This window comes from Misgurnus anguillicaudatus, chromosome 8 (genome assembly GCF_027580225.2).
Source record: "Misgurnus anguillicaudatus chromosome 8, ASM2758022v2, whole genome shotgun sequence".
In the NCBI taxonomy this organism is placed as follows: Eukaryota; Metazoa; Chordata; class Actinopteri; order Cypriniformes; family Cobitidae; genus Misgurnus; species Misgurnus anguillicaudatus.
In genome coordinates this window covers 17,275,664-17,299,531 of record NC_073344.2, presented here as the reverse complement: position 1 = coordinate 17,299,531, position 23,868 = coordinate 17,275,664, and the positions used below count along the sequence as shown (strand labels likewise).

Sequence of the window (23,868 nt, the reverse complement as noted above, 5' to 3'; positions counted from 1 at the left end):
GTTTGGATACGTTGGATACCAATTGTCCCCACAAAGATAGGAATACCAGTGTTTTTGTGACCTTGTGGGGACATTTTGATGTCCCCATGAGTAAAAAAGCTTATAAATAAAACAAAATGATGTTTCTTGAAAATATGAAGTAGTATAAGGGTTTCTGTGATGGTTGGGGTTAGGGAATGGGGTAGGTTAGGGGAATAGAATATACAGTTTGTATGGTATAAAATGCATTACGCCTATGGAATGTCCCCACAAAACATAGAAACCAGAATGTGTGTGTGTGTGTGTGTGTGTGTGTGTGTGTGTGTGTGTGTGTGTGTGTGTGCGTTGGTGCGGCCGGATTATAGGGACATTTTACCTGAATACATACCGACTCTGTGAGGACATACCGTAACAATAAGGACAGGGCTGATGTCCTCATAAGTCTAGCAGCGTAGAGTGGCGTAGAAGGGTCTCACAAACCACCTCCCGCTTTTTCTCAAAATGTCCTAATATGTACGTTACACCTGATTTCCAGTGTATGCCAGTGTATCCTCAGAGTGTATAATCTCCCTCTATTGAAAATTCGGTGGTACTGCAGCGCCATACACGTTTCAGCCTTCAATGGACGCGTTTGATTGGTTGAAGGCTTTCCTGCTCAGCGATTGGCTGCACCTGATGTCGGTCAAACTCGAGGCGCTTCTGATTGTCTGCAGGTGTGACGCAGTGAATTTTTAATTAGCTAAACTCCAGCAAAGTTTATCGCTGTCGATTGTGTCACCTGTGCAAGTTTAAGGTAAGTTTAATATATGATTTTTGAAGTTCAGTTTATATTTAGTCGTACATTTTGTAACTTTAATGTTTGTGTGCATGTAGTAAGTTACATTAATAAGGCATGAGATTGTTAATAAGGAGAATGAGATCGCATTCATTTGCTATATTATCATCATGGTGGGTAGTAAAATAGTTAAATTAAATGGATTATTATTTTTCAGTTTTTATATTATACAGAAATATGTGAAAATGTAAACAGAAGCGAATGAAATTAAATCGTCAGGTCGCGTATGGCGTGGTCACGGTTTCAGTCATGCACATGGCAGCTCTTAAAAACATAATACTGTAAGCAACCGCTTGAAATATACCCTGTAGTGATTCTAGTGTTGTTTTAAAAGTAATACTGTACAATAAATTGCAGCTTGCTGTGTTTCGCCATCGTAAATTGGCTTTAGGACATAAACGTAATTGACCAGGTGACGCGTCATTCCAGCTGTTATGGTTTTATGATTCAGAAATATTTTATGTAACTGTAATCTTAAATCAATATTTGTATTGTTTTGTCATAAAACACCAACGTGACACTGCTTTACTTGTTTCTTCTGTTGATGGTTTAGGCCATATAACGTTATATTGTTTTATATTGTTGTGTTAATTATTTACACTTTTCATACATATAAACATGCCATTTACATTTTACCATTTGCTTAATCTGACGTGGCAGACGTTCACCTTACAAAAATATTCAAACGTTATGCCATAGAGCCTATTGTTTATTTAGAAATGCATCTGACAAAATTGTACTAATGTAGTATAATGCAAGTAATATTTATTAGGACCATATACTCAATGTGTTCTTTGTTTCTAGTCAACATGTTGAGAAAGAGGAGAATTAAACCTGAACAGGATGCCAAAGAGCATGTGTTGTCAGGCAAAGACAAAGCCTTCATTGAGAAACGATACATCAACGCATTTAAAGGTATGTTGTGCATCACACACAATGTTTCTCCATTTATAATTTTAAGCACAGGTTAATTAGGCAATTTAAAAAAAATATTATGTCAAGTACAGTTTATAGTTTACAAAGACAATGACTGTTCGACAATCTAAAACTAAGATCAGACATGGCTACGCTCAGCACGTCCCTGTGTATATGCTTAAACGCATTGATATTTAAGATCCCATTCGCATTACTATGGTTACAAATTTACATTAACATTACCCCAGCTAATATATGACAAATGAGAGCTGTTCCGTTCTCTTACATCTTTGACAGTGTACTGTACCCGAAGATGCGTGCATTATGTGAGCAGGCTGGTTAGGTTTGGTTTAAAGGTTTTTGGGCACTTTTGAGCAGGTCTTAGCTGGTCATGCTGTGTGACTTTGGCTAAGCTGGTGGCTGGTCTTTTAGCTTGGTAAATCTAAAAGCATGACCATCTTAGAAAGTTCTTAAACTCCTCTAAAACCAACCTGCTACTCATGCTTAACCAAATAAAACATGGCTGGGAGACCAGATAAAACCAGCCAACCAGGGCTGCGTTTCCCAAAAGCATCATTGCTAACCTGTTAGCAACTTAGTTGGTTTGCAATGGGAAATTGCATTGCAACCAACAACGTTGCTGCTAACTATGCTTTTGGGAAACGCACCCCAGCTTAGGCTAGCTAGTCTTTAGCTGGTCTTTTCAGTAGGGGTGCAGACCCATACCATCAAACACAATCTGCACAGTAATTGAGCGAAACTTTACCATTTGCATAAAAAATAATAATTTCTGATTAATTTAATTTTAACAGTTCTAAATTAAAACAAAACAAATAACCTTTCATGAAATGTGTTGTGGTTGTAAGTGAATGTAAACAGTCTGCAAAAGCTGAAAGTTAACCGTAACTCAGGTTATTGCCTTTCAAAAGAAAGAGTAGACTTTGAGTAGCTGGAACGAGTTTGAATCGCTTAGGTGTAGGCCCAGCTGGTGCAACCTCTTGTATATTGTTGTAGTAAATCCTCTGTACAATTTTTTTTTTTTGCTACTTCACCTTAAATTACATCTCACATTTTTTACAGTATTTATGTCTTTCAAAGTATAAAGCCATGAGTGTGTTAATGCATAACAAAATTGTTAATGTGTTTATTTTGGTCTTATAGGACGAGGTGTGTTTGCACTTGAACACATTAAACCATCCACATTTGTTGTGGAATATCGTGGAGTACTGTCTCAAAGTAAATATGTTGATGACATTCAAGGCAACTACTTGTTCGATTTCACATGGAATGGAGCACATTATTGGTAAGTTAGCTTTTTTATCAGATTCAAAGCAAAGAATTTACAGTAATAACATTTATTTTATTATTACAACAAAGTTCAGCTTTTCCTCCAAATACCAAATCACCTTGCCATTTTGTGATCTAGAAGGACAGAAGCTTTGCCAGGGATTTGATATTAGGATCATAAGGTGATCATGACGGTGATTACTAACGGGCCGTTCACATTTCATGTTTCTTGCGTGCACAAGTTATTTTACATGTAGACGCGCGGCGTGCCTGCTCAAATAGGAAGCGACCTGTGATGTTTTCTTTATTCCAGACATGTCGGCCTTGCAGTATTATCGGCTTTTTGCAATATTTACATTTTTCAGAATGACGTGTCTGCATCCAACCAACTTAACCTTTTACGTATAAACATTGTTTAATGTAAGTGTATTATTCCATGTATACTCAGCTGATCAAAACTGTACAGCGATATCCAGAGCTGTATGATCTGTCAAGCGGCTATTATTGTGATCACTGAGGCTGTTTCTCAATATGCGTTCTTCAGCGATCTTGCGCCCTCGTGTTCTCGCTCTACGCCATCATTAGCCGTCGAAGTTCAATTCCAATTCTCAAGAATGCAAGTACAGAGGACGCATGAAAATACCCGGATGTGTTCTTGATATCGAGGATGCATCGAGTGCAGACTTGCGCGCTGAAATCGCTTTACGCCCCAAAAGTCATTGCGGCAAAACAATGGCTGAGGAAGGTAGTGCTGCGCACAGCGCACGAGTGAACGTTTGTTTGTAAACATTTGGGGGTGGTTTCCTGGACAGGGATTAGTTTAAGCCAGGAATAGGCCTTAGTTTAATTATGAAAAATAATTATGAAATATAACTAGTTTTAACAAACATGCCTTACTAAAAACATTACGTGTGTGCATTTTGAGGCAAAACAAAGGGCTCTGATGTATTTTAAGATATGTCAGTGCAAGTTGTTTTCAGTTTGGACAGCTCTTACATTTATTTTAGTCTAGGACTAGTCTAATACCTGTCTGGGAAACCGCCCCTTGAAGTATTTCCTGACAGGGTATCTGAAATATATACGTATTTGCCTTTACAAAATGTAATCATAAAAAAATAATGTATATAATAATGCAGATAATAGTATGTTTGGCACTTTATGAATGTTGCGATGTTGAATCTGAAGAGGTCAGGTCACCAACAGGAAGATCACACACATCTCAATTCTCAAATGCAAGTCCGTTCTTTGCGTTCTTGGAATTGAGAAACAGCCTCTATCTATGGAGAGTGCTGATCATGGTTGCTTGGCAACAGCAGACGCTACAGAAGCGCAAGAGCCCGAGCGCTTTGGATAAAGGGAAGACTGTGGCATGTTTGAGTTTTCCCTGTGGACTTGTGAAATGTGAATGGCCCCTAAGGGAGGTTATTATTTTTCAACCTTGAATGGACAATCCTAGCTTTACTTAGAAAACGTATTGTTATTAAGCAAAGATAACTGTCACCATCTCTATTTGACAATAGATGGTATAGACTAGACTTAGCCTAACTTGTCAGTCATAATCTTTTGTTTTATTAAATTCATAGTAATAGTTTTCTGCATTTTTTTTTATAGCAAAGATGCTTCAAAAGAGGATGGATCGCTAGGACGACTGGTGAACGATGATCACAAAAATCCAAACTGCAAAGTCAAGACGGTTGTTGTTGAGGGAAAGCCACACCTGTGTCTATTTAGTCTAAGAGACATTTGTCCAGATGAAGAAATTACTTACAATTATGGGGATTCCTCTTGGCCCTGGCGTTCAGTAGTGAGTTTCTTTCTCTTGAACTAAAATGGCAAACATGTTGTGCAGTGTGTCCAGATTTTGGTTTATTTCTTAGTTTTTTATTGAAGAAAATATTATAAGGAATTAATAAATTCGTTTTTCCATATCTACTGTGTACACAGCATGGTAGAAGTGAAAGTGCTATAGATATTTAAACTGGTTGTTCATGTATATAGACTGTTTCATTGGACGCATATGCATTGGGTTCCTGTCTGTGTTTGTTTATCGGTCTGACAACAAATACCTTGTGGCTAGATACACTTGAGCTATGGTTTGAACTAAGGCAATTTACTTATTTATTTAGCTTGTTATCAGAAATAATCTACTCTAGAGGTATTTTGTTGTGATTTAGTTATTGGAAGTTAAGTTTGGGCCACAAAAGCCTTAATGTTGTTGCTGAAGAAATTGTCTACATAAAGCATAATTTATCACCATGAATATAGCCTTTTAGAATCTGGCATGGCATTTAAAAGAAAAAAAAGAAAGAAATTGCCTATAAGAGGTATTATGGTGATCACTTGGCAAACATTGTTACTGAATGTTGTTCTTGTCTTTCTCATATTTATAGGAATTGTGTGATGAGATATCGGTGGCCGTGGATGAATCCATTAAGGGTCCTTCCTCATCAGGAAAAGAGAAAGTAAGTGAGCATATTTTCTTTCTTGACACTGACTTGATATTAGTTGTTGTAGCTTGGGGAATCATGACAGGCTGTTTTACCAGGATCCCAAACTTTTGTGTAAATTAAGAAAATGGTGGCAAGATGAAGAGCTATCTAGGCACATCATCTCTATGTAAAGATGACGGGTAACTTGTCACACCTAATCTAGATAATACCATCTATGATGTCTACTGATTTTCATATGTTGTGTGTTTGGGGGGGATGGGCACGACACCGACCTGAAATATAAGGACAGTGTTCCTCTATGAGGACGGTCACACACCCTATGATGTCCATTGATTTTCATATGTTGTGTGTGTTTGGGGGGGATGGGCACGACACCGACCTTAAATATAAGGACAGTGTTCCTCTATAGCTAAGTTTCCATCCACTTGTCGATCGAATTATCTGAAGTTCGGTTAAAAAACTTACGCGAATAAAGCTGGTGAAAGTGTGTTTCCATCCAACGGCTTTAAAGCGAATAAAAACCTGTGCGTAATGACGTCACATGCTGGTTTGCGATCAAATTGGTATATCGAATTGATTTGAGACATTTGAAGGTGTTTCCATTCATTTTCGCACTGAATCGCACAATATTCAAGCAAACATTTGCGAACAAAGTTTTGCTAGACAAATTTGCGGCATTTCACAAGTTATAAGTGCTTATGTGCCAGCTGAGCTGATAGCGACATATCAAGCTATAATAATAAGAAAATTACGTTAACATCAAATTGCTATGATGATGCAGATGCATGTAAATGCCCAACGACAACGGAGGCATTAACGTGAAATGATAGTCCGGATCAATTCTTAACGTAAATGAGAACGAAAAAATATCTAGTTGTCAATAAGCCAATAAAGCTACGAGGGTTCTTTGGCCGAGGATCCATCTCATCAAGGTCGAATTTGCTTTTATTTTCCCTCCGGCACCGTTGCAAGATAACTCTCTTTTTTGAAACGCGTATCGCTGTTTGAGCGCCTCATTTACTCCGGAGGACGTCCCACGTCTTGTCATAACCATTGTTGGACATTTCCTTCGCGAGTTCCTGATAAATTATGGCATTTCTTAGATTTTTGCTATCTAAAATAGAGCTGTAATCGAACCCGAAAATATATTTAGATTGACAGCTTTTTAAAAGCCCGAACCCGTTTACAGCCATACATTATTTAAATTTGCGCACGCAAACAGCTTTTATCAAGAATGAGTAATTTACACAGGTTTTTAACATTATTTATTAATGACTAACTGGGCTACATGTCACTTGGAAGTTGAAACAAAGAAAAAAAAAAAGTCATCTGTAACATCGTAACATCTCGTTCTAAATAGGCATATGCAATACATTATAGGCCAACATGCCAATAAAAACAATTATTTCTTAACAAATTAAATTAAGATAATACATTCTGAATAAGATGGTTATTTGGGAATAACGAAATTAGGATAAAGGTTCTGTGGTATTTGCTTCGGCACTTTCTTTACATTAATGCCAACATTAGTCTATATCCTCTGTCTAAATTATGTATTTAAGACAGTAATATTTAGTTATAAATTAAAAAACCTTTACTCACCAAGATTAGGCATTTTTGTTGAGGAAATTATTAAATCCACTGTAAATGGCTTCAGCGTGGTCCTGCGCTTACTGATAGGGCATTCAGCAGCTTTGAACTTGACCGCTCATTTACCGTGCAAAGGCGGAGCACGAGCCCGTGTAAAATGTTAGAAATGAAGCCCGAATCCGACCGAACCCATCGGGTTCGGGCAAAGATCTTCAGCTCTATAGCCGTTATTTTCTCTGCTAAATTAAATTTAAAATGAATCTCGTCTCGTCGTTTGTCCACTTACATCTGACTTTGTTGACACACGCCATTTGTGCCACCAGAGCGGAAATGACCTAAAACTTTTTCTTCTTGTTTTGTGTGTGGGTTGCAACCATAAAAGGACCTAAACCTTAATCGCAAATCATTATTTATTCGGCAAATAACGTTTCCATCAGCGTTTATCGCATAAGCCATATATCGATCAAGATAAAATCCGATGATCGAACGTATTTCTTATGAGTCGATATTCATGAAATTCAATCGAATTTTACTGTTTCCATAACGCATTTTTCATTCGATATCACTTAATTCGGATAAAAACATGTGGATGGAAACATGGCTTATGAGGACGGTCACACACCCTATGATGTCCATTGATTTTCATATGTTGCGTGTGTTTGGGGGGATGGGCACGACACCGACCTGAAATATAAGGACAGTGTTCCTCTATGAGGATGGTCACACACCCTATGATGTCCATTGATTTTCATATGTTGTGTGTGTTTGGGGGGGGGGATGGGCACGACACCGACCTGAAATATAAGGACAGTGTTCCTCTATGAGGACGGTCACACACCCTATGATGTCCATTGATTTTCATATGTTGTGTGTGTTTGGGGGGGGGATGGGCACGACACCGACCTGAAATATAAGGACAGTTTTTCTCTATGAGGACGGTCACACACCCTATGATGTCCATTGATTTTCATATGTTGTGTGTGTTTGGGGTGATGGGCACGACACCAACCTGAAATATAAGGACAGTTTTTCTCTATGAGGACGGTCACACACCATATGATGTCCATTGATTTTCATATGTTGTGTGTGTTTGGGGGGGGGTGGGCACGACACCAACCTGAAATATAAGGACAGTGTTTCTCTATGAGGACGGTCACACACCATATGATGACCATTGATTTTCATATGTTGTGTGTGTTTGGGGGGGGTGGGCACGACACCGACCTGAAATATAAGGACAGTTTTCTCTATGAGGACGGTCACACACCCTATGATGTCCATTGATTTTCATATGTTGTGTGTGTTTGGGGGGGGTGGGCACGACACCGACCTGAAATATAAGGACAGTTTTTCTCTATGAGGACGGTCACACACCGTATGATGTCCATTGATTTTCATATGTTGTGTGTGTTTGGGGGGGATGGGCACGACACCGACCTGAAATATAAGGACAGTTTTTCTCTATGAGGACAGTCACATTTTTACACATTTGATGAAATGTTGTTGGTTTGGTTGTGTGTCAGGTTTATAGATAAGATGTAGAGTAATTATGCACATTTCTGCCCAATAATGTTTTAGATTTGACACTAGCTGTAGTAAATATCTGTCTGTTAAAGAGAAGAATACAGTTAGTTGTTTAAATTTGTCCTGTCTTCAGCTTTTGGTGAGGGGTTTGCACTTGGAAATATTTTCCTCTATAATATCTGAATTTTAAGTAATATACATTTGGGGAAGCTTAAAGGATCAAACTAAGTTAGTTTGAAACTGTAATTTGATAAATGTGATGCTTTGAAAGTGTTTTAAGACAACTTACAATTGCTTTGTCCATTTCAGATGCCCTGTAACAACAAACAAATGTCAGTGGCCAAGGAAGAAGTTTCAGCTTTTAATGAAAATGAAATGGTAAGTTGCACTTTATAACGTAACAGGGCATGTCACATTTGGGAATAGAAGTTGTGATTTGTCTATCAATATGAAGTTGATTTAAAAATACATTACTTTTTTCTTCTTTTTATCCTTATAGTGCCATCATGAAGTTCATTGTGCAGTAATATCCAGTTTGGATTCTTGTGTAAATTGCAGTGGACCCGTGTCTAGTCGAAAATGGCTTGGCTTAACATGCAAATGTAAGTATTTGTCACTCAAATATATGGTTGTACATGGGCTCATTTATATTTATGTATCATTGTTATTGACCCTTTTGATCTAATGAAGTAGCAGTGATCTGACAAAAACTAAAAGAAGCACATGTTTATATATTTCTACTTTCATTTTTTCAGTGTGTTCAAGAACATGGCACAAAACCTGCTTCATGAAGAATGAGAAATTGGTATATATCTCACATTGTAAACATTTTAAATTTCCGTTATATCAAACCTGTGCTTGAGTAAAGTTTATCTTATGCATTTTGAGATCATAATAAAAAACTTATTATTGTCTCTTTTTTTAGATGGATGTTACATTTTCCAGTTCTGAAGAAAGCAGTTCTGATGAAGAGTATACTCCCCAAGCCGATAAAAGCATTGATGAATCCTCTGATGAATTCTTCCCAGATTCAAGACAAAACAGCGACAGCTGTGATAGTCTAATTATCAATACAAGGAATCCACCATATTGTAAAACCACTCAACTTGTTTCAGAGTCTAAGAAGGCAAAGAGTGTGTCTCAACCCACTCACTGTTCATCCACTGAGCAAGATATGGTCAGTGACATATCCAGCTCTGCTCAAGATCTCATATGTAATGATCAAGACAAAACCACAAGCAATACAGAGATGCTTCAGAGTTTTAAGAAAACACCAACAGAGTCTTGTGATAAACAGTCAAACCTCAAAGACACTTTTTCCACCCACGAAAATTACTGTTATGTGTGCAAGAAACCTCAGTCTAAAATTGCCCGTCACTTTAAAAAGCATGAAGACAGTGAAACGGAAATTGCGGCTGCATTTCTGCTTCCTAAACACTCCAAGGACAGAAAAAGGTTACTTAAGAAGCTCCGAAACAGAGGCAACTATGAACATAATCAAGAGGTTATGGAGAATAAGAGTGGACCACTGAAGGTTAGAAGACGACCAGTAAGATCCGAGATCGAATTGAGTACCAAAACATATGTGCACTGCATATACTGTAAAGGCCTGTTTGTACGCAAGGAGTTGTGGCGCCATACACGGAGATGTTCTTCAAAGATTTGTTCCGAATCTGAAGCAACTGGTAAGGCCAAAGTTCTAGTTTTGGCTGATATTGCAGAGTCAACATTCTCTCAAGCAATCTCTCCTGAAGTGTGGAAAATCTTGGGAAATATGAAGAATGATGACATTTCATCTGTTGTTCGAAATGATTTTCTCATACTGCAGTTGAGTCAGAGTCTTTACAACAAACACGGAAGTGATCCAACGAAATTTGAATACATCAGACAGAAGGTACGGGAAGTGGGCAGACTCTTGCTAAGCATGAGAAAAAAATTCTCCATACTTAGCTTTGAAGATGCTTTGAAGCCGAACAATTTTTACAAAGTCATTGAGGCCGTGAAAGATGTTGCTGGTTATGAAGAAAAGAGCCACTCATATAAGACACCAAGTCTTGCACTAAAGTTAGGACATTCACTTAACAAAATTGCTGACATCATTCTCTGCAGGGCCATTGCAGGAGAGGATGATGCTCTGACAAAAGCAGCAGAGCGATTCAAAAGACTCTGCTCAAGTGAATGGGCAGAACATGTCTCCCATGCTGCTCTTGCTACTTTAAGCAAATCAAAGTTTAACAAACCATCTACCATACCATTCACACATGATGTGCAGCTTCTCCACCAGTGCCTAGAGAAGAAATCAGCTGAGGCTTTTGAAAATCTGAAAAACCACGAGTCTTCACAGGCATACGCAGAACTCGCCAAAGTGACACTGGCACAAGTAATCATCTTTAACCGACGTCGTGCAGGAGAAGTTTCAAAAATGACACTTGAGTGTTTTATGAAAAGAGACCAAACTGAGCTCCATGAGGACATAGCTCTTGGTCTATCTCCGTTTGAGCAAAAAATGTCCAAGCATTTCAGCAGAGTAGAAAGAATGGGCAAAAAAGGGAGAAAAGTTGCTGTTCTGCTAAGCCCTGATCTTGTTGGAGCAATACAACTTCTTGTGGACAAGAGAGATTCATGTGAAGTAGATGGGGACAACCCCTTCCTATTTGCAAGACCAAAGTGTTCAGCCACCAGTTTCTTCAGGGGACAAGACTGCATCAGGCTGTTTGCAAATCAGGGTGGTGCCCAGAACCCTGAATATCTCAGATCTACACAACTCCGTAAGCAGGTTGCAACAAGGTCCCAGATTCTTACTCTAAAGGATAATGAGCTGGAGCAGCTTGCCAATTTTTTGGGCCATGACATTCGGGTCCATAGAGACTTTTATCGGTTGCCAGATGCAACTATAGAAATTGCAAAAATCTCAAAGCTGCTACTGGCAATGGAGATAGGAACACTTGGAAGTTTCCAAGGAAAGTCTCTTAGTGAAATTGAGATTGAAGGTATGTGCATAATTTTATATATTAGAATAATCTTACAAAGTACCTAACAGGAATATCATTAATTGAGCAATAGCATACATGCAGTCAGGCTTGGGTGAAGAATATAAAACTACTTGAACAAAAGTGATTGCATCATTGATTAGGTTTACATGTAAACCAATAATGCGATTATTTCCAATAATCAGACTAAGGACTTAATGGCAGTAAAATGATTACATGACTAGAGCTAACCTAGCCCAATGCAGATGCAACTCGAATATACTGTCTGCTGTTAGGGTTTTACTTGCGTTAAACGCCAATGCATTAGATTGCATCTAATACGTAAAATAATAAGCAGGACCAAATGCTTATGGGGAAAAGAGATTTAATGTTCTTATGTAGCATAGTTCTTCAGTAGTGATGTTGTCATGTCAACCTTCTACATTCTTTACCCGACAGAACTTTATATATGATAACAAAAGGCCTACAAACAAAAAAACCTGTTAGGACCTCCTACAGGAGATTGGTCTATCAAGCAGTCTACCCTGAGGAATGGTGTTTCTTTGTTATTCACACTGACACACACTTTCTATAGGCCATACAACTACAGGTACATGTGGGATTACATCAGGGCACAGTTGCAACGTAACACATCAGAGATTGATTACGCATATAAAAAAAAATATTTAAAAATCCTTCAGACGTATTTCATTATTCTGTGCTGTGATGAAGACAGAAATATTATGACAGTGCCTATAAAGGTTTAATTCACTGCTGTGGTGTTATTTGAGCTGTTTTTGGATGAAATCAGACTGACAGCGAGTTGTGTTGACAGAGTTCAGGGAAAACTTTCTAATGTCAAGTTTAAAATGAATTTGTGCTTAAGGTGCGTGACAAAAACCCACATGCATTTCAGTTAGTGCTGTATAGATGTCTTTAAAGAATTTGCATGGACACGTACTGTGATTAAAAACTGCGTATGACACCTATTTTAATACGATTATACTTGATACAGTTATGAGCTTAATCACATTATTTTTATTAGTATTGTGATTAGAAGTATTGTTTACATGAGGTAGAGTATACTTGCAATATTGCCAAAATCCCATTATAATCGCATAACGAGGGTGCATGTAAACGTAGTCATTTTAAAACAAGAGAAAACAAAAACCATGTATAAATAATAAATATGTAAATTCCAAACATGTTTCAAAATAAGAGTTGTAAATTTTTTATTGGTGCTTAAAAATATTGCTTTTTGTTAGACTGATATTATTGGGTAATTTTAATTACTTTCTTAGCATGTTAGTCAGCAATGAAATAAACTAATTTGAATCAGAACTTGTATGTAAAGCGTGTGTGTGTGTGTTTATCATGTGTGCTTTTTTGTAGATGAAATTGATCCTGAATTAGATGAGGAAGAAGTAAGTGATGAAGAAGACGAAGAATCGGATTCTCTCCATGGAGTAAATGGTATGTAATGAATTTTAATAATGTGTGGATCAGTAATGTAGTGTATTCACTACATGGCAAACTTCAGTCTTCATGCAGGCTTGCAAGTGTTCTCTTTCTAGTCTATATGGTTTATAAAAAATTGCAAATTAGCCTTAATAGAAATGTGTCTGATTAACAATGTAAGGAGTCCACATACCTTCAGTTTTGTTAGTTTTTAAACGTATAGAGGTACCTAATGAATATGAATAATTTTTGTCTTATTTTTTTACAAATGCATGTTTCCCTTTTTTCAAACACATTTATGCCTGTTAAAGTGTATTCTATAAGCATCTTTTATGTCACTGTTAATTTTATTGCTGCCATATTTGCATTCAGTAACACAGCATAAATTTAAAGCTTCTTCAGTGCAGTGCAGAGTGAGATATGAAAGGGTTATGGTCAGAGGGGATTGGCCAAATTGCCAATAGTGAGGTGAAGTAATCACATTGCTTATTAGTTTAATCATTTAGGGGTCCACGTGTTCCTGCTTGCATATAGGGCTTATTCGCAAGCACCGGAAGTCGCTAACCGCGGCCATCTTGTTGACATGACATCTGTCCTGCCCCTAGCCGCACGTAGATTTGAGTTGAGGGGAGCAGTAGCCTAATGGCTTCATCTCGTCTGTATTAAGAGAAGATGAGTTTGATTATTGTGGAACCATATCAAATAGACCCAATAGCCTTAAGTAAAGATCCGTCCTTATTGCCAGGCGTAACTTATCCGGATATTTATAACTATATCGTTCATACAGTATCCGCATTCATCATACAAGCACTGAAGGGCCGTTCACATTATAACGATAACTATATCATCATCCACATCACCAAACAATACGTTTATGCTATTTTGCGTTTATGCTAATATTGCTTGTAATAAAAACTTTTGCAGATGTCATCAACACGCTGCGTTTCGCGTAACTCTAAACAGTGTAATCTCTTACCTTTTGGCATAACAGTTAGTTAATGTAATAGATTATAAAGCATTACGTAGTCAATTTTCACAGCAACTGGAGGTAATCTTGTGTTATAGACCTCAGCAATGAGCTTCACTGTCATTTTAAGTGCTTGTGCACTTGAAGTTCAAACAGATTTTAATGCTATCAATGGTTTATCCTTCATCAGGTGGGAAAAATCGCTCAGAAAGTGATCCCAATGATGTCGTTTATTGGATCTGTATCGTTATAGTTTTCGTGTGAGCTCCGCTATTCTCTTTAATATAAAACGATTTTCAAAATTATATTTTTTATAGTTATTGTTATAATGTGAACGGCCCTTAATTCCCTACCTAGTATCAATCAATGCCAGACCTATTATTATGTTCATATAGTTATTAATACTAATTTAATAACTGTCTCAATTTATGGCAGCTTATTTGAAAGAGCAGTTTCAGCCACTGCTTACAGCTAACCATATGTGATCAAATTATGGGGACAGACTTTGCTGTGAGCGCATATCCCTAACGTTACCTGTGGTAAAATGATGGGGACAGACTTTGCTGTTGGGAGTCTCTCCTTCGCTGGTTCAACTCCTCTGTCTCCTTCCTTTCATGTTTTCTGACAGTCGGTATCGCATAAAAACTAATTGCGGGGTTCTTTTTGCTGTTGTTAGAACATCCGTGTATTACACCACACACCATCGTGCGGTTTAAAAAAAAATACACCGATAATACCATGCATAATACCCACGCTGCCTCGCTTGTCAATTGACAGACTGACAGTTCTATGTCAACAATATGGCCGCCGCGAACATTGATGACGTAGAACGAATAACCCCTATACAGAAACAAAGTATTTGGGTTGTCCAGTTTAACAATGCATTTTGTGTTTTTAAATTTAGGAAACAAAAAAAGGGTGGACCATGTAAAGTCGACCCAGGATGAGGAGACCGAAAGTTCCAACGGTATTTTTTATGGATTATATTTATATTCAGTTGAAGATGGTTTGCAACTCATTTTGCAATAAAAGATTAATAGATTTTTTCTTTTTGCCATAGGAAAACAAAAAATGCCCACCAATGAACCAGTCAGCTCCACAGGTATGTGTATGTTTATTGTTGTTTTTCAATTTTCCAATTTTATGTAATGTGTGATACAGTTTATAACATGTTTTTTTCTATAGGAAAACGAAAAATGCCCCCAAATGACCCTGTCAGCTCCACAGGTATGTGTATGTTTATTGTTTTTACTTGGTAACAACCCAATGTTAGGGTCTTGTTGTGATCTCTGAAAAATTTTTCAATTTAAAAATGTCCTTTATAAACTTTCATTTTAAGGTTGTGATCATGTGGACTTGGCGGAGGTGTTTTTGTGTTCTGTTCTTTTTGCACTCTGCTGAGTCCTGCAGGTTATTTGCAAATTAGGGTAATGTAAAAATGGTGGACGTAGATGTGCTCTGAGGATCTTCCCAGGTTTCAGCTTGGTGGTAGATGCAATGTGGTGAAGGTGTCAAACATCAGTGGTCTTGCTTATTCTCTGGAACACCTGCAATGACACACAAGAGAAAAGGGAAACGTATCTTGCCAAAGAAAGCAGATTATTCACAAACAACTTCTACCTGCAATTAAAACTGTCCCTATTTATTGTTGGCAGGACACTACAGTGTTTACCAGTGGAGGTATGTTTACCTCTTCATCCTCAGATGACATGCTAGAGCCTAAAAACTCTAGTCCCGCAATATATGGACTCTGATAAACACTACTCCCATCTATTCCTCATTTCTAGGCAGACTAATTAACTCACAATGGCACACATTAAACTTGCTCTTCAGGATCCTGTACTGCCAGGCTAGTCGTTCAGAGTCATTCAGGACTTGGTTGTCATTCAGATGAGCTTAAAGCATGTCTTTTGTTCCGGGTAAGGACATGGGCCTGCCTCTGACATTTTTTAAATGGACATCATCCCTCTGTTTTGCTGAATCTTTCATCAACCATATTTGTTTTCTGGAGGTTCAATTAGGAACTTGCTTAATGTCTGAAATCAAGTGTCTTTCATGTTTGAGATTCCTTAATGCCACTTGTGCACCCCTCTCCTTCACGGCTTGATTAACAGCATCATCTGCTAGGGCATCACCTTCTGCTTCCATTCTTGAGTTTTCTCTGTGTGCTTCTCTTTCAAAAACTCCATCTGGTCTTGGATGAAATGCCACTAGCTGGTGCTGTAGAGAGGGGGTCTTTAGTTTTCCTGAAGCCCAACAGCTTTTAGTAGAGTTGGTTTTTGTTCTACCGTCAGCTGCTGAAACATCCACCTCTGTCCTCACCAACATTTTGGTTTCTTAATCTCAGGCTGCAATCTCGAATCCAGTGTCCTTCCTTGTTGCAATAACTGCATCTTCCACTTTGGATGTTCGCACTTGAGTGTTTGTAATGTTGCACTCTCTTGTTGCTCTTCACAGATTTTGTTTGTAAGGCTCTCAGCTGGACATCTTGTGTTCTTTCAATCTTTGTTGACCATTCAACCACCTGATTAAAAGCAACCCCAATGCTGTCCCAGTCATCATAACAAATTTTTTAGAGATCTCTGCTTTCAGTCCATTTACAAATGCAGGTTTAAAGGCATACCAGTGTCCTTGTTAAAATCTTCACTATCAGTCAAACCAGCATGTTCCATGTTCCAGTTTGTTTGAAGTGATCTTCAAACTCTGTGACACTTTCTCCTGTCTTATCCATGCAAGATGTATTTTTAACCGCAGTTAATCTCTGCAGGTTTTAATTCAAATAAGAGAATCTTTACAGCTTCCCATCCAGCTTCAATGTTTTCTTGAGACTCACCAACTTTTGTGTCATTTTGATTTTTTGACTCTTTCACTTAGCTTGTTTTGGTCACTGGTCCTAAAATTGACATTGAGAATGACTGCTCCATCTAATGGGTAGATTTTTTTTGCAGTCGCTGAAGAACATGCCAAGTCTTCCGTGGATGCTTGTATACATTTGGTAGTTCCCTTGACCATTTGTCAATCTGCTCAGGTGTTGCTGGTTGGTATATTCTATGTGGAACACATTTCTTCACCATTTTTGTCACAGTGAGAGTTCGTCTCTCTCCATTCTCCTCATACTCCTCCTCATTGTCAACTTCAACTTCAGTCCTTCTGTTTTTGACATCACAGAAGTGAGCCTGACTGTAGATCTGCTCTTTGGAACATAGAGAGACTGAATCACATAAGCCCTTTCACACAGACATTCCAGAAAATACATGGAAAATGCACCCGGGATTTTTCTGGGGTCAATTGATTTTTTTTGTTCATTCACACAGCCAATGATTGCCGGAATCTGCAAGGTCCTGGAAAGACACGTGACCTGTTTAAAGTCCACGATGCATCTGAAGTTTGCATATTATTTATTATTTCTCTCTCCAGAAACCACTTGCGTGCATTTTTGTTTAGGATAATATTGTAAGGAGTGCATGACCCGCCGTTCTATCCTGGTGAATGATCTTCATGAGCTTCAGAGTGGATATTTAACCAGAATCTCTGCTTTTAAATTTGCAGACATTTCTCATAGTGATTGTTAATGTGCATTTAAAACCCCTGTTTTAAGGAGTGGAACGATGTATGCGTGTCATAGCAACAAGATATATTTTTGTTTATTATTTCCTCATATGAGCACGTGACGCAATATTCTTATGCTCGCTGCTGAATGATCTCCGCTTCAGCGCGGTAAGTGACGAGCCAACTTACCTGATATCTGTTTCAGTCCAGTTTGCTGACATTTCTTGTCGTGCATGTTTATTTGCATGTAAATCCCTCGTTTTATAGAGTTGAACCATAACTTCATGTTGCTATGACAAGAGCGTCCTCCCTTAGGCATTTCTGCATCTCATTTATCGTTCCCTGATAACTGCTTCAGTATAGTTTGCAACATTTCTCGTCGTGAATGTTGATCTGTATGTAAATATCTTGTTTTAAAGAGCTGAACCATAACTTTATTGTTGTGATGACACGCGCATCCTCACTACAACATGCCCATTCCGGCATTGTTTTTAGCTTTGTGTTCACACAGTGGGTTTTCCGTGTATCTTACTAGGTCCTCTTTCCGGGAACGATCCCAGAGGATTTACGGGAAGATTTTGCGTTCACACAGAAGCTTGTCTGTCAATTTTTAAGGGTATTTTCTGGGACCAAAGGTCTGTGTGAATGGGGTTCTATTCACACCTATCTAAACGACCACTTTCACAGTGATCATGTGGTAGCTCTCTCAGCAGAGCCATTCATTGTTGATTTTCAGTAACTTGTTGTTCAGTCACTTGCTTGTTGCTGCTGCTAGTTTCTTTAGTTAATGTCCTCGTTATGAAACAGTCTTTTGATTCAATTTGTTTGGAAATCAAATTCAGCAACTTCTCATAACAGGTTTAACAGTTGCTCTTTATCTCTCTTTTCATTTTGCAGTTGTTCAGCTAATGTTCGAACCTTAGCCTTCTCAGCTTCAATCTGACATTGTAGTTTGTCCATCTCACACCTCTGCAGGCGCTGTTGAATTTAAGCAAAATCACAGACCATCCATCTTTCCTGGTGTTTGTCCTTAAGCATTGTGTCTTTCCATAAGCCCTTTTGATGTCCGGCAAAGCCCATTGTTCACTCTCTGAGTGCTTGATACTGTATTTTCTACAGATGTCATTATGGCATGTCCTTATCTCCAGTCTTTTGTCCAAATATGCATTCAGATTTTCCATCATCTGAACAATAATTACATTTGGAGGTTCTGTTCCATGGCGTTCTGTAGTGGGTCTCAGGTTCGTTCCACAACCATTGTTTTTCATAGACTCAGCCATGGCCAGTACAGGAGCAGTGCCCTCAGAGAGGTGTGAATTCAGACTGACCAGTTGCTACATACAGACAAACCCACTCAAACATACATTTCTAAAATGTACTCTTAATAACAATAATTAGTTTGTGCTAACTTATTGTTTAGTTCTTAATACTACAATGAAGAAAGCAATAGAACCATAATAAAATGCATCTACTGTTTGCACACCAATAAACATTAGCCTTCACAGTTTAAACTGTTAAGGTCTTTCTAAATCCTACTTCAGAATGCTCAGTTACTGTTTTCTATTTGTCACTCACAACTTTCCATATATTTTTCAATGGAAGGCAAATTGACTTGAAGTTTCATCAATTTGATTATAGACCATCTTTAGCACCCAGTCAAAAGTCTTAAAATCTTGCAGCAATATCAGTCCCAAACTATTTCTGTGACTTCTACAGTTTCTGGATTAATGGACCAAATTATTCTTGTAACAATTTCTACAGACATTTAAAGAAAGCACAAAGCTTCTACTACTACAATCTCTAGATGAACAGACTAAATTGTTTATCAGTTTTTACAAACTCCAGAAAAGGGACCAAGCCTTAAATGATTAACAATGCTACACTATGAACATTGGTCTGCTTAATTTTTTTAAGTTGTTCTTTAGGAGAGCTGATAAGTTTCACTCACCAAATTAAGACTTAAGACAAAGTCTTTAAAGAAGTTTCTTCCACAACACAGTCCACCAACATAGTCTGTTTGTCTTCAGTAATCTTCAGAAACTAGGATCTTGGAAATTCTTCTGTTCTCCTATTGTTGCAGTGATGAGTGTTCTTCTTATCCGTCTCTCCTGGCTGGCTTTGCCAAATTGTTAGATTTTCTTGAATTTGGCTGCTCAGTCTATCAGGGCTCGCCAATGCATTAGAATGCATCTAATATGTAAAATAATAAGTAGGACCAAGTGCTTATGGGGAAAAGAGATTTAATGAAAGTTCTTATGTAGCATTCTTCAGGAGTGATGTTGTGTCATCCTTCTACATTCTTAACCCAAAGTTCTGTCTGTGGGACATACCACATCAGACATTGATTACACATGAAAGAAATATACACACAATCCTTAACCAAGTAATACATACATACAAAGAAACCAAAACAAATAAGTTTAGAAATTAAGTTAATAATGTGAAATGACACAGGGAAAAATATTGACCACATGAACAAAGGGAGGTGCAAAAAGACAAATTATTGTCTTTATACTTCTGTATTATGGCCGATATGTTTGGCCAATTTTCTGTTTGTACATAATTAGGGCTGCATAACGATTAATCATGATTAATCGTTTGCAGAATACAAGTTTTTGTTTACATTATATATGTGTGTGTGTACTGTGTATAATAATTATATAATATAAATAAACACAACCATGTATAATTTTAAGGAAAATATATTTATGGAATAAATATTTATAAATAATATATATAATTATAAAAATGTATGTACACATGTAAATACCTCTTAAATATATACATGCGTTTGTATTTATTTATACATAATTATTATACACAGTACACACACACATATGATGTAAACAAAAACTTTTATTCTGCAAACGATTAATTGCGATTAATCGTTATGCAGTCCTATAAATAATAATCAAAATGTCCTCATCATTAGCAGATATTTTAAATTAAAATAATAAAATCCTTCTTTTGATAGACCTGATAAAGTTAACATGGTAAATGTATTTTTTTAGTTTAGACTGTTATTTAGGACAAATCTTTCTAAACAATCTCAAAGCACATTTACATTCTCATTTCTGAGGTGCTGTGAGCGCCATGCTTCAGACACGCCATCCGCTAAGCGTTAATGCTTGCGCCCTGTGTGAATTTACAGTTAAGGTCTAGTGTTTGTAGGTCCCCCAAAAATACATTAGTTGCAGTGACACGCATCACAAAAATAAAATCTCATGACCTCTCAACTGTATGAGAGTGAAGCAATCATCAAAAATGTCCTACATTATGACAATTCAATCTATATGTGTCTTTGTTTGTTTTTTGCAGAGGCCAAATCAAGGAGAATAGTGAAAAGGCCATGGACCACCAATGAAGTGAATGCCGTTATGAAACATTTTAAAGTCCAAATTTCAAAGGGACATCTCGCAACAAAGGCAGAGTGTGAGCAGTGCAAGACTGCAGAGGACCCGGTGCTAAGAGAAAGAACTGTACAAAACATCAGGGATTTCGTGAGGAACCAAGGTTTGATGTTGAAAAAAAATTGTTCTTAGACAGATCATGGTCACCTTCTTTTAAGGTTTGTGGCTTTTGTTACTGTAAGTTTACAAGTTAAATGACTGGCTGACTATTGTTCTCTTGTTAAAACTTTAAAATCTCTCATTTCCTTAGTTAAACCCAGATCGTCCTTACAATACTAGATCGTCATGTACATACACACATTTAACTAACACCTGATTGAGAGAACGATTTGGGTTTAGCTAGATATCATTCACATACACGCACCTCAGAAACACTTAATAAATGTCCATGTTAACCAAAATTGTCCTCACAATCAGGTATTAGTTAGGTGCATGTGTTTGTGTATGTGATTGATGTCCAGGTAAACCCAAGTTGTCCTCACAATTAAGTGTTTGTGAGGTGTATGTTTGTGTATGCGAATGATGTCCAGTTAAACACACATTGTCCTCACAATTAAGTGTTAGTGAGGTGTGTGTTTGTGTATGTGATTTGATGTCCAGATAAACCCAAATTGTGCTCACAATTAAGTGTTAATGAGGTGTGTGTGTATGCGAATGATGTCCAGGTAGATCAAAATTGTCCTCACAATCAAGTGTTAGTTGTGCGTGTATGTGTATGCGAAATGATGTCCAGGTAAACACACATTGTCCTCACAATCAAGTGTTAGTTGTGTGTGTATGTGTATGCGAAATGATGTCCAGGTAAACACACATTGTCCTCACAATCAAGTGTTAGTTGTGCGTGTATGTGTATGCGAAATTATGTCCAGGTAAACACACATTGTCCTCACAATCAAGTGTTAGTTGTGCGTGTATGTGTATGCGAATGATGTCCAGGTAAACACACATTGTCCTCACAATCAAGTGTTAGTTGTGCGTGTATGTGTATGCGAATGATGTCCAGGTAAACACACATTGTCCTCACAATCAAGTGTTAGTTGTGCGTGTATGTGTATGCGAATGATGTCCAGGTAAACACACATTGTCCTCACAATCAAGTGTTAGTTGTGCGTGTATGTGTATGCGAAATGATGTCCAGGTAAATCCAAATTGTCCTCACAATCAAGTGTTAGTTGTGCGTGTATGTGTATGCGAATGATGTCCAGGTAAACACACATTGTCCTCACAATCAAGTGTTAGTTGTGCGTGTATGTGTATGCGGATGATGTCCAGGTAAACACACATTGTCCTCACAATCAAGTGTTAGTTGTGCGTGTATATGTATGCGAATGATGTCCAGGTAAATCCAAATTGTCCTCACAATTTAAGTGTTACTGAAGTGTGGGTGTATGTGAATGATGTCCCATTGAACCCAGGTTTATTCCCATAGTGAAGGGTTAGTTATATGTGAGAGTACAACACTACAAACCTTGGTTACTCTTGAAATACCATATACATGTTGATGTATAAATTTTTTTCGACAGACTGGTGTTAAGATATTGTTAACCCAAAAGTTAATAAAAGGAATTGAAAAGTTTGAGTGTCTGACTCGGGAATGTGTGTTATGTTCTTCATTTTATTTTATTTGCTCATGTAAAAACAATATTTTTCAAATTCTATTTCTGTAGATAAATCTACATTTACATTAATTAATTTAGCAAAAGCAACTTACACATGAGGAAATCTAGATTCTCCTCATGTTTTATTTGAGCAATGTCCAGTTAAACCCAAAAGTTCAACAGTACCCTTTTAGATAGCTAGTTTTGAACAATACAACTCTTTTGTATTTTGATATTTTTACAGGGAAACCATTAAATGTCAAATTTTTGCTTTTAAGTTTAACTATATTTAAAAAAATCTTTCCTCATCTCTCCTAAAAGAAATTTTCTCAACTCATTTTACACTTCAAACTTATCTTCTTTAATGTCTTACATGATAAAGCCAGGTCTATATGCTGATATTGAAACAATATTAAGTAATGCTGTACTCTTTTGGTTAAAGTTAAACAAGTTTGATTCTCATGGATAATGATTTGTGTGCTAGTAAGTGATATCCATATAAACTATAAGAGAGTCCTCATAAGTCACAATTGAATCAGGTAACGCCCATTCCCGCCCCGTCCTCATATTGTTGTAGAATGTCAAGTCTTAATATTTTCAGACTGTTTTTCTAGAATTAAATTCTGAGTAGCCAGATTAACCCCCCTTGCCATATGGAGCAGTTTGATATATTTTATTAATCTCTATGACAAAGGGAAATGTGAGTCCCCATAACTCAGTATAGAACTTGTTTGGAAAAAAAGTCCTGATAAACCCCCCGTACCAGTATGTGTGTGTGTGTGTGTGTGTGTGTGTGTGTGTGTGTGTGTGTGTGGGCGTGCATGTGCGTTTGTATCTACATTGAAGTTTCGTGCAAGAATTTCTAATGGTTTCACATTGTTGTTGTTTGTGAAACCAATGTAATCGCAGATGGGCAGATAACCAGTGCCATCTGTACAATACATTTTGAGAACAGGAAAACTCTGTTTGCAGTCTATCTGTTCCCAGTATCTCTCTGTTTTTTGTGTAAGATCTGCAATAGTCAGAACAAGTCCTGAAATACATTTGTTGATTCACCAGCATGATTCCATTGAGGATTATTATTATCCAGAATAATACCTTGCAGGTTTATAGTTTAGGGTGCAAAAATGTCTAGACTTCAGTATCTTTGTATTAGCAAAGTAATTTGTGCAAATTAACCACAATGAATTTGACTTTGTGGTTTCTTCAAACAAGTAGATCAGTCGAATCAGGTACTTTTGGTGTGTTTTGGTATGATGTTAGACTTCAATCAAAGCATAAAATAAATTAAAAATTATGTTATGCATATTGCATTACATGTAAATTGCATTGTACAT

At 37.4% G+C, this 23,868-nt stretch overlaps 1 protein-coding gene across 6 annotated transcripts; it reads left to right on the top strand.

The window, feature by feature from the left end:
• The first annotated feature begins 257 nt into the window (after positions 1 to 257).
• LOC129438719 (uncharacterized) lies at positions 258 to 22,868 on the top strand. 6 transcript variants are annotated; one of them, XR_012370754.1, is made up of 15 exons: positions 258 to 772; positions 1,619 to 1,729; positions 2,891 to 3,032; positions 4,628 to 4,820; positions 5,407 to 5,478; positions 8,890 to 8,958; positions 9,080 to 9,182; positions 9,336 to 9,385; positions 9,506 to 11,570; positions 12,942 to 13,022; positions 14,879 to 14,941; positions 15,035 to 15,076; positions 15,160 to 15,201; positions 20,842 to 21,432; positions 21,572 to 22,868. XR_012370754.1 is itself a non-coding variant. In XM_073870403.1 (14 exons), the coding sequence occupies exons 2-14, from the start codon at positions 1,624 to 1,626 to the stop codon at positions 21,063 to 21,065; spliced, it is 3,252 nt and encodes a 1,083-aa protein (XP_073726504.1). In that variant the 5' UTR covers positions 258 to 772; positions 1,619 to 1,623; the 3' UTR covers positions 21,066 to 22,866. The 6 variants fall into 6 exon arrangements, 3 of the variants coding, with proteins under 3 accessions (XP_073726504.1, XP_073726505.1, XP_073726506.1); XR_012370753.1 differs by having other exon boundaries at positions 21,502 to 22,868; XR_012370752.1 differs by having other exon boundaries at positions 20,842 to 21,734; positions 21,870 to 22,867.
• The last annotated feature ends 1,000 nt before the right edge of the window (positions 22,869 to 23,868 follow it).

Bases quoted from the DNA above. Each gene is read 5' to 3' on its own strand.
- LOC129438719 (XM_073870403.1), top strand. From the start codon at position 1,624: ATGTTGAGAAAGAGGAGAATTAAACCTGAACAGGATGCCAAAGAGCAT. The intron at 5,479-8,889 runs GTAAGTGAGCAT...TGTCCATTTCAG, and splicing joins CCTCATCAGGAAAAGAGAAA to ATGCCCTGTAACAACAAACA. The intron at 15,077-15,159 runs GTATGTGTATGT...TTTTTTCTATAG, and splicing joins TGAACCAGTCAGCTCCACAG to GAAAACGAAAAATGCCCCCA.